We start from the raw sequence: 16290 nt of genomic DNA, 5'->3' as shown, positions 1-16290 counted from the left end.
CCCTCTCACCCCTCAGACGGGTCTTCAGGAAAAGAACCAGGTTCCCTGTTTGCCAGGGACCTCGCCAACCAAAGGCCTACCTCTTTGATTTAATTGTCCTGGGGCAATCTGCTCTTGGTGTTGCACTGGTCCCTGTTGCCTGCGTTGTCTGCCACTGTGTCAGTACCCGCCGGTCCCGGCCGCTGTGCCCCCACCGGGCCCATTTCTAACTCTCAGGAGTTCCCACAGCACTTCCTACTCTGAAGACCACTTTTTGAGCCAAGAAGGTCAGATCATGATTGTATGACCTCACGATAGGCTTTTGGGGCTCACCAGACCCCATTTGTTTTAAAGCATTGTAATTGTGCAGAAGACCGCACATTTAGAACCCTGATATCCTAGTGGTTGAAGGTGGGGAGCACACAGACGATGGGGTGGGAATATTTCCGCACGTATTCTATTGTGAAAATCTCAAGCGAGAGCGGAGGCCGGTCAGCTGTACTTTAACGGTACTGTGGAAGGAGCCAAGCAAAGCCAAAGCAGACCAGTGCCTTCTCTTGAAATGACCACCTCCTTTGCTAAAGTCAGATGGCTGTATTATTGTAGTTGGCCTTTTCTTTGGGCAAGCAACTGGCTCCCAAATAAAGACTTCTTTACATAGTTAAACAAATGCAATACATCTTTGCATAGTTCACAAATATCCCGCAACATATTATGAAGAAATAATTGTACTTTCTCACCCTGAATTCCACAAAGACCTCTTGCTCTGTGGAAACCCTGTGTTGCCAGGCAGGGTATGTTGGATGACTGGCTAATTGAGATAAACACATACTCTCTGTGTGTTTGCCTGGAAGATGAATGTCAGCTTTTCCTGGGCTCCCATCTGCTGAGCCCTTGACATCTGTGTGGCTTCGTAGGTGCTTTAAACCACAGTAGAGGCAGGTCAGCCTTGGAGCAACCTGGAACTGTTTCTTAGGCTTAGTTCAAAGTGGCCTGACGCAAGGAGGTAAACAGATCTAATAACAATAGCAGTGATCAGACCAGAACCTCTGCAACAGCCATGCTTTATATTTCTTTAAAACTTTATCATCTGCAATGTACACTAGTGCCTTATGGGTAAAATCCTGTTAAATAGCTAAAACCTAAAACAGGTGTATTTTATTGTTAAAGGGCAAATAACTGAGAAGGTGAGGGGGAGCCTCCCCCACAGTCCTTCCCAAGCCCTTCTCTGAGAAAAATACATTTTAAAACCGCAGTTTTCAGATGTCAATCCTTTCTAGGGTCATTGGTTTTTTTTGGCTGTGGAGGAGTGGATGACAATATCACTATTAAAAACTGACATCACCAGCAAGGGGTGGTGGCACAGGCCTTCAAATCCAGCACTGGGGAGGCAGAGGCAGGGGGATCTCTGAGTCTGAGGACAGCCTGGACTACAGAGTTCCAGTTCTCTACACAGAGAAACCCTGTCTTGAAAAACAAACAAAAAATAACAACAACAAAACACAAGCAACACCCCCAAACAATTCAGTAACAGTTATAAAATAGAATAATCAAAATAGTATTATAAATTATGTTAATATGTTTGAAAACACTGAGCTAACCTGCAGCAGGGCAAACAGTCTGCCTCCCTGACCGCCTCTTCTTTTCCTAGCCCACTGACAGGCAGAGCATCCCTGTGGCTCCTCCCACCTCCCCTTTCTATTGTCCTCACCTCCGTCCAGTTCACTCTAGGGACCTCTAGACCACCAGACCTCTAGGGACGCTATTGTTCTTCTTGGCTCTGGGGGGAGGTGACCTAATAGCACCTGTTCTCATCTCTGCATTCTTGTTCAGCACACACATCCGCCACGGAAAGAGGCAAAGGGAGACAGAGGATCAAGTTCTGTTGTCAGAGTTCCCGGAATTTGATCTGCCCATCAGGCCCGGGACATGTTCTTACAGAGCCCAGTAAAGGACCGCCATGGGCAGTTCTTGCCCAGGTCCCCTCCCAGTGTCCTGGGAAACAGCGGGGCTGCAATGTCTGAGAGGCGGGTATGTGATGGACTGTCTCTTCGTGGAGGGAGGCCCAGGACACCATAACACCCTCAGAAAAAATAGGGAGTATAATTTATAGTCCCTGGACCCCTGAGATAAGGCTCCAACTGATGCAGATGACATAGGCCTGTAACTCCTTTTGAGAGGGATTTTGACATTATTTTTCTGTGTTGAAAGCGTCAAGCCAGACCTGGGTGACCCCTTGCAGATATAGAAAAAAAAAACCTGTACTTTGTTTGTGTCTAGTTACTTTTCTGTTACCATGAAGAGACTTATGACCAGGACAGCTTATAAAAAGAAAGAATTTATCCTGACTTTCATCCCACTGGGTTCATCCATGTCCATCATAGTGGGCAGGCTGGCAGGCATGGAGCAGTAGCCAAGAGTTCACTTTTGAGACATAATCAGGAGGCACAGAGAGCTAACTGGGAATGGCTCGAGCCTTTGAAGCCTCAAAGCCAGCCCCCAGTGACACCTGCTGCAACAAGGCCACACCTCCCAATCCTTCCCAAACAGCTCCACCAACTGGAGACCATGTATTCAGACATATGAGCCTGATCTTATGAAGGCAGTTCCTTAATTGAGGTCCCCTGCTCTCAGATGACTCTAGCTTATGTCAATGTGACTTAAACCAGCCAGCATAGGACCCGGGCCAAGGAGATGGTGGAGATCCGTGGTGTATGTGCCACAGAGAGAAGAACATAGGAGCATCCATGTTCCCGGGAATGCTGGGAGAGGAGACAGAGAGGAAGGGCTCAGCTTGTGATGTAAAATGACAAGAGCTTTCTCCAGGAGGCATGAGGTCACCCCCTCACCTTATCAGGCACTGAGGGTGACTGTCGGATAAAAAAGAAGGCTGGTGAGCTAATATTTGTGGCATTTCTCAAGCCATTCAGTCTCCCTGCTGCCAACCAGTATACATATTTGAAGAATGTGTGTTCGACCGTGTGTCTTAGCTATTTATCTATTGTTATGAAGAGATGCCATGGCCTAGACAACTCTGAGGAGAAATCATTTAATTGGGGCCTTGCTTATAGTTCCAGGAGGTGAGTCTGCAATTACCATGGTGAGGGAACACCATAGTGATATGCAGGCATGGAATGGACTGGAGCAGGAACTGAGAGTTTACATCAGATCCCCAAATCATAGGGGGAGAGAGAGAGAGAGAGGAGCGAGCTCAAAGCCCACCTCCAACAACATGCCTTCTCTGACAAGGCCACACCTATGCCAGCCAACAAGGTCACACTTACCAATCTTTCCCAGACAGCTCCAGTACCTGGAAACCAAGCATTCCAGTGTCTGGGCCTGTGAGGTCCTTGCCACTCAATCCACAACACCATGTGATGAGAGACATTCCTTCACTTCCTTCTCGCACTCCCGTTTGGGGTCTCTGTTGTTTCATACTTGGTAACTGCTATGCTCCAGGAAAGGGTACACTGTCTGCCCTTATTTAACAAATACAAAAGCAGACAAACACTGTGAAATTTAGAGCGTCGATGTGTGTCTAAAAACCCGGTAGAAGCGTTACTTTGCTCAAGAACTGTCTTTCCCCTTGTAGTACTTGACTGGAATGACAATGAAGATTTAAACGATCAGGATTGCGAGCCATAAAGTCATCCCCAGGAAAGTAGAAAGGAAAGGCTGTAGAATATACAGTAAAAATCCAGAGATAAGCACAGAACTAAGCACCAGGTTTTTAAAAAAGACAAGTTTATACATTCATTGTTAATCCTATTGAAAGCACTTAATTCTCAATAAATGGATTTATGTTATTAATTTTTAAATGCCTCAAAAATAATAAAATGCCTGCTTTGCATTTGTTGGGAAGATGAAGGTAGTTGCACCCAGGATTTCTTTTTCCATTTAATGAGTGATATTCTTCATTATCATATGTCATCTTTTATTCTTTGTTAGAAAAGTTTGAATAATCAAGGTGAGTACAAGTTACATGGCAGACAGCGGTTTACCTGTGGTCGCGAGGTAGCGAGAATAGCACTCAGCGTTCTGTTTTTAATAGGACAGAAGGAACAGCCTGAACTAAAAGCAAAAGTTCCTTCTGTTTGCTGGCATAGACCTGGCTCAGTCCTTCCCGGGTATTTCTTTGGCTCTGCAGCCGTCCACTTTCTCACAACCGCTGCAGAAGAACACGATGTGGTAAGAAGCCCCAAAGAACGAGCCTGCGGTCTGTTTTCTGCGCTCTGTTTTTAACTCTGTGTTGGTTTTGCGATTGAACCGCATCAACCCGTCAAGAAAGAATTGCTTTCACTTGCCGAGTTAATTCCCGTGGATCCAGAAACTTCATCTGCAGATGGCTAAGTCTCCACATTTTTCTCAGTTGCCGGCAGGGCTGCAGGCTTGTGAACAGCCTCTGACACACACCCAGGATTCCCCTGGGCCGGGCTTTTGTGGCAGAATTGCAGTCAGAGCATGAGTCTGCATTTCTCTGATGGAGCAGCTACTCTTCCAGCAAGGCAGCCTTGCACCGTGGTCTGGCAACTTGTCACGGATGTACAACAGCATATTTTAGCCTTTCTGCAGGGCCTTATCGGTCTTCTCTTATTACAAGACTATTTTACATTTTCCCCCTAAAAACTCTGAGATCTTCAACAAATCAGAAATATTACTTTCCCAGATGAGGGATTGAAATGATTTCATAGTTGACTTTGGTATTCCAGGAGCCCTGCTCTTTGAACAGCTGTGCTCAATCCCCTCCAGGTTTTAATCTGATTGAAATTATATCAATAATTGTAATGACTTGATTCTTGTTAAGAGATTCGAGTTTTTTCTCTTGTTTTGGTTATCTTTATTCCTTCATACACCTTCTGTATTCGTTTTGATTTTCATGAAACATTCTTTGAGGACATTGCCCATAACCACACCCACAGATGCCCATGGGCTTGTCCCTCCTAGGCTGTGACTTCTGCATTAGGGTGTTTGTCTGCTGCGCTCTCCCTCAGTCAGCAACGCCTTTAATGTACTTGTCTGTCCATTCAGAGTGTCTCTCCTGCTTCTCTTTTCTGGATACATCCCTAGGTGTTCCTACCATGGACGCTGTTATGGTTCAGTTTATTGAAATTCTGAATGGAGTTTCCCAAGTTGATCTTCTGTCTAGAAATCTTAAATTCTTTGCAGACTTTTCTTATTGGTTCTGATAAATTTTTGATGGCATAGCTTAGTATTTTCTAATTAAACAATCAAGAGGATGCTTCTCCCCTCTGTGCCTGTTGTTTCTCTTGCTGTTTTATTGCACTGGCCAGCACCGCCAGATGCAGTTGGGAATGCATGATGGTACATCTTGTCTTGTTTCCGAAATGATGACAATAGCGTTACTTGTCCTTTTGCAACATGTTTACTTAAAATTCTGGTAGATAATCTTTTCTGAAAACCTGCTGTATCTCATCTAAACTTTAAAAACGATCTATTGGAATAATGATAACCATTTCATTTCTTGCCTTTATGTGTATTTTAAATTAATTTTTAAATGTTTACTTTTTAATGAGACAATTTTATTTTTATTTTTATTTTTGATTTTATTTATTATTTAAGACAGGGTCTCATAGCTCTAGCCTAGAACTGGCTAAGTAAATCAGGCTGGCCTCAAACTCACAGAGATCTACCTGCCTCTGCCTCTAAGTGCTAGGATTAAGGCATTGTCCAACTCTACCCAGCTCTTTTTTTCAGACTATCATATATGAGATCTGAATTTGTCAATTCCACTTCTCCCCATTTACTTAATTAATCTTTAATTACTATTGTTACACACAACTCACAAGTCCATTTTCATTTATAAAGTATTTTTTAGCTACTTTAAATGTTTTATTTTTATTAAGTGTTTGCCTACATGTATGAATGTGCACCACATTAGTGCCTTGTGGTCACAGAAGTCAGAGGAACCATCAGAGGTGAGGGAACTGTAGTTGGAAATGATTGTGAACCCAGATGGGTGCTGGGAACCAAACCTGGTCCTCTACAGGGGCAGCCATGGCTTTTCATCACTGGGCTCCCTCAGCCCCCATTTTATTTTTTATGTTGACTCAGGTCGCCAGTCCTGTTTGGTTTAGTTTGCTTTTGTTTTCATGAAGAGAGACAAGATTCTAGGTCTTTCACCTCACTCATGAGTACAAGGGGCGGTCTGTGTTACTCTTCTCTTTACAATGTTCTTAATGGCTTCCATCCGTTAGGGAACAGGTTGACTGTGACCTTGTAATTTTGTTTCTTTTTTGAGTCACATATTTGCTACAAAACTACCCACTTTAAGGCCACCATGCCAATTGTAGGTGCGTTTTTATAGTCTTTCAGTTAATTTATATCTGTAGTGGTAATTTCTGTGCCTCTTCTAGTTTGTGCATACCTTTGGTCTGGGTCAAATTGTCTCTAAACAAAAAAAAATATTTTGTATTTGATCGTCAAGTCTTACATTACTTTTTTAACTGTTTTATGGTTCCCAGTCTTTTTACTTCTGCTCATTTTGAGCCTTGCTTTTCTGTTTTCTGAGTTTACAAGTTAAATGTTTGTTTGGTGTTTTTCAATGATTTTCTTTGCTCCAGGCCTATAAACTACCCTCTAAATATCTCTGAGCTCGTCCCACGAGTTTCCTACGTGTTTTAGCTTCTCTAAGACGTCATAACCAGCAGTTCATCAGAGAAGCAAACCTGACACACCCTGTTTCCCTTCATTCAAATTTGAGAATTTTCTTTCCATTAAATAAAGAGATTTCTTTGATTTTTATGAATACAGTACAAGTGGTTTCTATTTCTGGGTAGACTTGTTTAAATCATTCTGCTGATTACCATGACAACCCAAACTGTAATTTAGCAAGTATCTGAAGCAAAACCTGCTCTCTAAACAAGTCTCTCGCTCCACTCCCCCCAACATACACACTGACACACACAGTGATTTCTCGAAGAGCCAAGCGTCTCCATTTCCCTTCCTCTGTAACTGCGTCTGTTTTTCATGACCTCCCTCCCCCGTGTGTTTCTATTTCCTGATAGGAAGATCTAGAGGAGCAGGAAGAACTTGACTGCAGCCCCAGACACCCTAGCACTCGGTGAGATGTAAGGGTCCTCATGACAGACAGCTGTAAGAATGTGCCATTCTTATTATAAAACTTGTCAGACACCTTGGACAAAATCATGGTTGAATTTAAACATCCTTCCTAATGTTTGTGAATCGTTTTCAAGAATGGCACAGCTCGTACAAGGAAGGGAGGCCAGTCTACTTGGGTCCCAGTTCATGTTTATAGGAGGCACAGCTGATCTGTGGAAACCTGAGTGGCCTAGCATCTAATGTCAGAGGGTTTCTCCTTAATGATGGCTCTTGTAGTCTTTGAGAATAGCATCTGAAAGCCAAATTGTTTCAATAAAAATTCCAAGTAATTAGTAATTTGATTTTAGGGCAGATAAATATCCAGCATCCTACTTCCTGACTCCCCCCCCCCCAGCCAGGAATGTGGAAGCCAACACGTGTTTTGTTTGTGTGTTTGTTTATGCAAAGGACAGAACTTAGGGCAGCTCCTGCACCCTTGCTCACCCTCCTCTCAGTACCTGTGACCCATCCTGCTCAATGGCCTTAAAGGCATCAGTTCCTTAACTCCCCATGCAGTCAGTGGGGCGTACTGGAAGTCAGGCCAGAATAAACAGTGCCCCAGAGGGATAAGAATGGGGAACAGAAAGTCTTTATCTTGGCCCCAAACTAAAAGCCACCTATGGTGATGTACAACAGCCCTAGGGAAGTGGAGGCAGGAGGATTATGCTTTTGTAACCACACTATTCTTCAGGCTGAGCCCCAATCTCAGAAAGTCCTGGTAGGCTATGCCAGTAACCATAGTTAAACACCATTGCTTTATAAATGTCTCCTGATCAAGGAGGCTGCACACAGTATGCAAAGCCTGCTAGAATTGGTCTGGGTTTTACTCTCTGTACATACTGCCTCCTTGGAGACACAGCCACCCAAGCCTGGCTTCTTCAGCTGTGCAGCTGAGATTCATGATGAAGGGATATTGACTGTGATTATCTTATACTGAACTTGATGTATATGAGTTAGGCTAGGCCTGTCGTTCTGTACTCTGACAACGGGCATCAGATTGGCACTTTTCAGTGTTTTTACATAAAGAAACAGAGAGAGAGAGAGAGAGAGAGAGAGAGAGAGAGAGAGAGAGAGAGAGAGAGAGAGAGNAGAGAGAGAGAGAGAGAGAGAGAGAGCGAGCAAGCTTTTGAAAATGGTGGGATTTCACAGCAACAAAAGGAAGGGTTTGGGTGTAAACGCTGACAGGCCTTATTCCAAACCCCGCTTTTTTTTCCAACGTGTGTCCTCTAGTGAAGTAGTCGGGGGAGGGGGCCCTGAAGGTGTGGCTCAGCAGTCATGAGCACTGGCTGCTCTTCAAGAAGTGTAGGCTTCATTCCTATCACCTATGTGGCGGCTCATAAGGACCTGTGACCCCAATTGCAGGGAATCCAACACTCTCTTCGGGCTCCTGTTAGCATACACATACACACACGCACAAAAGACAGTTTTAAAAATAAAACCATGGGGCTCTGGCAATGAGGGTTTTGTTTTAAAGCGAGAAGGGTTTCGAATCAGTTCTGCTTTATGTAAGCAATTTCCTTACTCCCAGTGAAATTTGGAGTACACTAAAGCATTTCTGAATGGGAGCGATGCCTGAGAGTAGGGCTGTCCTCTGACTCTTTGCATCTGGATATGCCTTGTCTGAGACTTTGCCTAACCGGGTGCTGCTGCCTCTGCTGCCAGCACTTTCAGTGAACTGGAGGAATTGCTGTTAAGTGACAGGCAGCCTGGCGGGAAGCCACTGTGAGGAGAGGCGCTTGGTGCATTGCAGTGGCTAGTCTCATGCCTATGCTTCCCACATGGCCGCTCACTTGGGTGTCCCTCAGCACTTGGATAAGTCAGCCGACAGGGCCCCAAGGTCTGAAACCTCCAGGTGATAAAGACTTCTGTTACCCAATGCCTGCTTTAAATTGTAAAGATATCCAGAAGCTTGCTTTAAAAATACACAGGAAGACCCGAGCCTTGGGGTGTGGGCAGGAAAATGCTGATCCAAGGTGCAAAGTGGTGACCATGTAGCATGCAGAGGTGCAGAAAGCTGAATGAGCTGGTGACAACTGTTCTTGCCACGAGAGGAGGAATCGGGATCTGGCGTGACACTAGTAACAAGTACATTTGTAAACCTGTAGTCACGTATGTAGTACTATACATATATAAGTTTGCATTTATTTTTAAGAAGACAGTAAAAATGCAAAAGGAGGGTTTGAGTTAGAATGCAATTGGCAGGAAGGGACAAAAAATCATAAATGGATAAAGATAGAAGAACAGAGATAATAATTCCTCAACAGTCTGACTGAGACAGGTGGCTAATGTGTTGGAAACATGCAAATTGTGTGTGCAAATGCATCTAAGGATGGGGCTGTGGATTTGTGTGCACAGTGGTTTAATCTGCTGGCTGGGTTTTCATGCCTCTAATCAGTGGAGGTCCTGGGCTATCCTGAGCTACCACTTAACAGGAAGGCGGTCTTAAGTGAAATGCCTTCTCCCAGTAAATCTCAATTTTTCTCAAGTCTTAGCAGCTGTGTTTGTTATTTCCCATCGTCAGCACACAGAGCCTCAGCAGTCATAGATTGCTGGCTTGATGTTTTGATTTCATGACCCACGAGTTTAAAACAACTCGCTCAGCAGCCCTCACAGTACCCGGGACTCAGGCGGCTTCCTCCTTGAAGTGGAAAGGACACCATGGGTCATTTTCTTCCAGATTTCAAACCCCACCTTTTCCAATATGGTTCTCCCACTGACTGCCAGGAATCCTGGACGTTTTTTAAGTCAAAAGACCATCCTCACACTGGTTCCTTCTCCACCACTGCTTTTTACAGTGGGTACTCCGGAGATGAGGACCCAGCATCCACTTGCAGAAGAGGCAAAAGATAACCATACTGACTACTGCATGGCCCTCAACCTGAAAAGGCCAGAACTAGCCTTATGAACATGTACACAAAGCAGGGGGCATGAATCTGGTCTTCTTTCTTTGTTGTGGCTTCCCCCGCCCCACCCCAAGATTCATATGTCACATACAAACTTGCCGGATCAAAACTCCCTCTGTGACAACGCATGGCAACCACAAGACGCCCTGTGGTTTCCTAATCTGTGCCCTCTGCCAGAAGGGACATCTTTGTCCAGAGTCCATCCCTAAAATCTACCTTTTAGTTCACCACAGCAGGTGACTGTGGAAGGTGTCCTCAGACATGGGATTGTAGACCAAGGCTGTGCCGGTTGCTTTCCTTGTCCTTGTGATCCAGTCCCCAACAGGAAGTGAGTTAAGGGAGGAAGGATGTGTCTTGGCTCAAGATTTGAGGATACAACCCATTATGGTGAGGAAGTATGGACCATGGGGACGGAAGTAAGCATCTGAGACCCCTCCCCATGTCTCCACAAGAGAAGAAGAGGGCAGGGAATGCCAGCATATGCCTGGCTTTCTCCTCCCCCGCCTCCTTTTATTCAGTGTGGACTCCTGGTCTGTAGACGGGTATTGTCTATATTCAGGGAAGGTATCACCTGCTCAGCTAATCGTCTCTGCTAACTCCCTAGTAGCCATGCCCAGGGGCTGAGTTGACAATGAAAATTGACCCTCCCGGACACAAATGAACTCAAGGGTGGGTTGTATTAAAATACTATGGTGACTGTGTTCAACTTTGTGAAAACTTGAGAACTTCTGCAGTTCTCCTTCAAGGTCTGAGCTGCTCAGAAGCCTTATCTGGAATGCACTCCCCCACAGTTACCTTTCTGATAACAAATGGTCTGTGGGGACTTGTAGCAGGTGAGGATGGTCATAAAATGTCATACCCTCAGCTTTTTCTGGACTTACTCATGCCAAGATAAAAATGTATCTAAGAGCCTATCACTTAGCATTTATTTATCTGGCAAACTCTGTTCTCTGCGTAGTTGGGATCCACAGGAACCTAAGTTTCTTTACTGTTCCGCTGAAGGCCAGCCTACCTTAGCTCCTCTTTATCTATATGGTTCTGTGGATTCTGCATCCACCTACGACCCTGCATGATCTTCAGGGTGACTTGGCTCCTTCCTTTTCTTTTACTTGGGTGGCTGCTTCCACTAAGTGTTCAGAATTAAGGTGCACTCTCAACTGTTATTAGTTACTCATTCTTAGCGTGCTTCTGCCCCAAGATTCCCCTGTAAAAAATACAGCAACATAAGAGCACAGGTAACTGGCTCATCATTTGGTGTAGCATTACCAGTCTTATTGCATGAACAAAGAAGTCCCCAGAGACTCGTATCTGTCTTCGATTGGACATATGGGCTCGCTCTCTTGGATACATGCCCAGGAGTGGAATTTCTGGGTCATTCCACAATCACTTCTTTAGTTCAGCAAAGGAAGCCAAATCTCATTCCAGACTTCCAATTTGTGCTGTCTCTAGGCACGTCTGAAGGCCCTCGTTGCCTCATCCCTCAGATCCTGTGTTTTGCACCTGCTGTTTTCATTTACAGTAACTATTCATCTGTGTTTCCGAGATGCAGAACCATCATTTTAATAACTAGAGAGCAATTGGTGGCATAGCGAGGCTTTATTTACCCAGCCTCCCATCATCCTGAAATGAGAGTTGTTTTAGATCCGGGATGCAAGCATTGATATCATTTAAATATTGTTTATGGTTTTTAAAAATAATTAAACCACATAGTAGGTTGACTTGATCTCTGTTTCTGGAGATATTCTTGGTAACGAGTCTGCATACGGCATGGCTGTAAATGCAGGCTCTCACAAGGGGACCGTGTTCATTAACAGCACTGGACTGCGTTGCAGATTTCACAGATAAAAGCGTACAAGAGACTTTTACCGCATTCATTTTTATGACAGTCACATGACTTAAGGATGCACAGCTTGCGGGTGCCACAGCAGTCAACCCCTTCAGGGACACCCCAACACTAACCTCTGTGTGATTCCAAATGCCCCCAAGGGCAATGAGGTGAACAACGAGGTTCAAGCCTGGAAGGCATCCAGAATAATTCTTACCCGTCCTGGTGCCCTATTAGTCTGCTCTCTGCCAAATAAGCCGATTCACCTATAACTTAGCTGAGGGTTTTCTGCCGAGGTTCCTTCCCAATAGCTTGCCTGAAAGAATGCCCTGCATCCAGGCCTTCCAGAAGGCCTCTTTGTCATGTGTTGAAATTGGGTTTAACCCCACTCTGTCATGGCTCCTAAGACTTTCCTTGACTTACCATCTTTTCAGAATGTGTTTTTATCTTGTGACTAAATATGTTTGGAGTCCCTTTCCTGAGCCTACCTGTGCCTTAGAGGACTCTCCAGGGAAACTCTATGAGATGAGGGTGAACGGAAAGGAATCTGGTTTCTACCTGCCGTGACACCTCAGCTCCGATGGTGTGTTTGACTCAAGAGTCAAACCTCTCACCCACACATACACATGTGATCAAACAGACTAGTGCTCCAGCAGTTAATATTTTGTGATGTAAACGGTGTTTAATTTATTAATAAGTTCGTGTACATTGTGAGCCACCAGGGAAGCTCCGATTAGGACTCTCAGAAAATTGACGTAAAAAGGCTTGTTTACGTCATAGCTATGTTCCTTACGCCTGAAAGACTGGGTGTTGGTGAGTCTGAGGCTGTGTATGCTTCTCTCTTCTGCAGCCTACATAAGAGTATCACACCTGTGTGACAGGACCGGAGCTTTCCAGGGGATGGCAGCCATGTTGGTCATTTTGCCACCACAGGCCTCTCCCTGACTGCAAGTTCCTAGAACGGAGGTCACAGACTCAACTCCTACTCAGTTGTAAGGGACCTAAACCAGCTGCTAAAGAAGCATGCCTTCCCCTAAGGCCTTGCAGACAGACCTCCTCACCGTACTCTAAACTTACATTTAATTTTGATTGTAACCGTGGATTTTTTTTTTTTTAAAAAAAAAATCCAATCAGATATTTAAAAATCAGCTCAGGTCCTCATGCCTGCATGGCAAGGGCTTTATCCTCTGGGGGATCCTTGTGCATTGTTTAATGTGGTTGACGTTACACAGTTTCCAATTCTTCTAAAGAATACATTTGTTTCTAGCTTTTCTCTTGACTAACATTGTTGCTGAACGTTTCCTATGTTTTCATACAAATTTTTAAGCATCGGTAGAATATTTGCCAGTTATCAAAATAACCAAGCAAAGATGAGAAGTAAACACAAATCCTGTTTCCCTCTCCTGAGCATGCTCTGTTTCCTCCTGACTGTCTCTACTTGGGCAATGCTCTGTTTAGAAAGTCGCTGTAAATGGGACCGTTCTTACTACATCAATGCACTACACATGAATGACACTTAATTCCTTATCTTGGTTGTGAGGCATTTCTTTGGGTACCACTATAGTTAGCCAATGAAAAGCCTTGGTCAAAGGCCTCTAGTGATATTTTAGCCATTTCCTTAGAAGGTGTGAGGAACCTGGAGTGCACACAGGGAGAGGGAGCCACAGAGCATGTGGATTCACAGTTCTGAAGGCCAGCAGGTCTGGTCTAGTGGGAAGGACACAGACACAACTCCAGAGAAACAAGTATGACGTCACCCATCCATAGGTCTGTTTCTAACCTAGTAAGCAAGGTGCATTTATCCGTGTATGGTGTGAGGAGCAGCCTTAAAGGGGTGGCCTGGCGCTGCCAACTTTCAGAGTTTTCCTCCAGACTCCAAAGTCACTGTTCGCTGATTTTCCATTGAAATCGGCTGTGACTCACTGTGGGTTTGCAGTCTCCTTGGAGGGGAGGCGACTGAGAATGCCCGTTTATTCTGCTCTGTTTCCTTCCAGCCCACAGACGTTGGACATTGGAATACTGGACATTTTCGGTTTTGAGGAATTTCAAAAGAATGAATTTGAGCAAGTAAGTTGGTTTTCTTTTTTAATCTTGTGATTGTGAATCGATTTTACAACTTATGATTTGTATTAAGATATTCAAATATGGGCTTAACAAAGGATGCCCTCTCCTAGTTCAAGTTAGCATTCCTGGTGTCTGGCCGATCCATCATCACTTGGTGGTTCATGTGCTCAGAGTCCTGAGTTTCACCGTTCTTGTGAAGGTCCTTAGCTATGTGTGTGCACGTGAATGTTGTGCTGCCATTTGTGGGCTCATCTCCTGTGACATTCGCACACAGAATTGTTGGAGAGAGCCACACAGTCGGGTTGGAGAATTATGAGTTGTCTTTCATTCACCTCCAGTTGAGGATGAGAAAGATCTTATCAGTACATACATCTTAGTAGTACTGTAGGAATAGTTTTTAAATCAAATTAAAAATAGTTAAAATTTAAATGTTAAAGAAAAGCAGAGATATTAGTGACCTGCATGGGGGGAGGGCCATATAACCACACAGCACTTAGAGAAAACTGAATTTGTTGCTGCTTGTTTGTGGAGCTTCATGTGTAATTTGTGATTGATTTATTTGCCTTTATTTTCTTACTTTACGATGTAGATATCAGTGATACTGGACAAGGAGTTACATAGAATCCATGTGAAGTCCAGGTCTGTGACTTTTAGTGGCAGAGATATCTGGGCCAAGGTGGATTGTCTCTTGTCGTTCTGGCTTCCCTGCCTATGTGAAGAGCCAGCTGGCAGAGTGAGAGACGAGGCACCGACAGCAGCAGCAAGAGTGGTGTAGGATATCCCACTGTATAGTTTCCTGCCTTGTGGGGACACTGGAAACAGCTCTATATGTCCTCCAGTCTAGGGTTAGGAAAGAGAACACTACTTAGAAAACCACACAGGCCAGGTGTCTCTTTCTTCACACGTGTTCACACCTGCCTGTGTGTGTTGTATAACTGTAGTTATGAAGGAGGTAAAGAGAATGAGCTGAGCCCTTGCCCACTGCACCCAGGTCTGCAGCTGCACCCCAACACACACACACACACACACACACACACACACACAGACACACACACACACCTCCATGTATACAATGGCATCCACTGTTTGCCCATGTCCCAGTAAATGACACATAGAAATTTTTTGGGTTAAGGCCACACCACAACCCCTGGCATCCCTATATTCAAAGAGTCTGGAATGTTCAGGTGGAAGTTCCATCCCAAGCCTCCTCCCCTGGGAATTGCCTCAGTCTAGATTCCACCTCCGAGAAAGCTGCCAAATGATGACCCCTCCCTAGAGATGCTCAAGACCACTCACATAAGGTATTTAAATTGTAAGTCATAGAACAAACACTTGGCTTTCTGGTCTTTCTTCCCTGTCTTCTCTCTGGGGGGCTGGAAGATCACCTGGCAGCATTGGTATCCATTAAACCTGGGTTTTTTTCTGATTTGGTTTGATTTTGGTCTGATTTGGATCATTGCCCCAATGGAGAGGCTCATTGGGGTGCAGAAACTTTTCAGAAATCATAGTGGGAGGATGTCCCGGGAAGTTCCATTCTAGGGAGACTGGCCTCCTGCACTGTCATTCCAGACCCAGGCTCAGGTCACACGTCCAGTCTGTGCTCTCAGAGGATGTACACAGTATCCGTGTATGTTGTCCCACCATTACACGCATCCCGTATTCTTTCTTTCTGCTGGGTGTTTTAATGATGTATTTCAGAATACACTCACCGTTTGTGATTTCTACATGTCAGGAAGGGACGCTTTCCCTTAGGATCTAACACATGAATCAATCTTTTGTTTAAATGCCACTTTTAAGCACTGATGGGTAAAATGTCAAGATTGATTCTTAGACTTCGATTATGAAAGAATAATTATTTTAATATCCCATTTTCTTAGCAAGTCCGCCTTGCTGCTGTACATAATGGTGACCAGGAATCTTCTGGAAAGATAAGGTAGTTTCTTAGTCTAAATGCAAAATCTTTACCTGGAAGCAGTAAATTCCAAAATTTGCATATGAACATTTTTTTAAAGGCCACTGGTTTGATTCTCTGTGGATTCCTTTGTTGCGAACAGGACTTCCTCATTTTCCGTTCCACTGCACACTTAAGTGGCAATGCTTAAGGAATCCTTGCTGTATTCATGAGCACATCTGAGGGATAGTGTTGCCTCCCTAAGCATTCATTCCTCCCTGCTTTGAGCTTATTGACGGATGATCAGCTATTGACTAAAGTGCCAGCTCCACACGGTTTTTGAAATTGTCTGGTACATTATTTTGTACATAGCTGAATATTATCAAATATGTTTGCAATTGAAATTTGTGGAGGATAAGACCGGGAAGGAAGAAAACGTCGCAGTGGGTTTGCTGGTGGTTCTCGCTCTGTAGCGAACGTCGTTAGGTGGTTAGAAGAGAGACGCCCTG

At 44.5% G+C, this 16290-nt stretch overlaps 1 protein-coding gene across 1 annotated transcript in view; it reads left to right on the top strand.

Moving 5' to 3' along the window:
• Positions 1-16290, top strand: part of Myo16 (myosin XVI) — a 297006-nt gene that overhangs the window by 119315 nt on the left and 161401 nt on the right. The window contains exon 20 of the mRNA XM_050136512.1: positions 13821-13893. Coding sequence (XP_049992469.1) covers positions 13821-13893 — 73 coding nt within the window. The remainder of the gene's footprint in view (positions 1-13820; positions 13894-16290) is intronic.

This window comes from Alexandromys fortis, unplaced genomic scaffold (genome assembly GCF_014885135.2).
Source record: "Alexandromys fortis isolate MF-2015 unplaced genomic scaffold, M_Fortis_MF-2015_v1.1 scaffold_3, whole genome shotgun sequence".
Taxonomy (NCBI): domain Eukaryota; kingdom Metazoa; phylum Chordata; class Mammalia; order Rodentia; family Cricetidae; genus Alexandromys; species Alexandromys fortis.
This window is presented reverse-complemented; position numbering and strand designations above follow the sequence as displayed.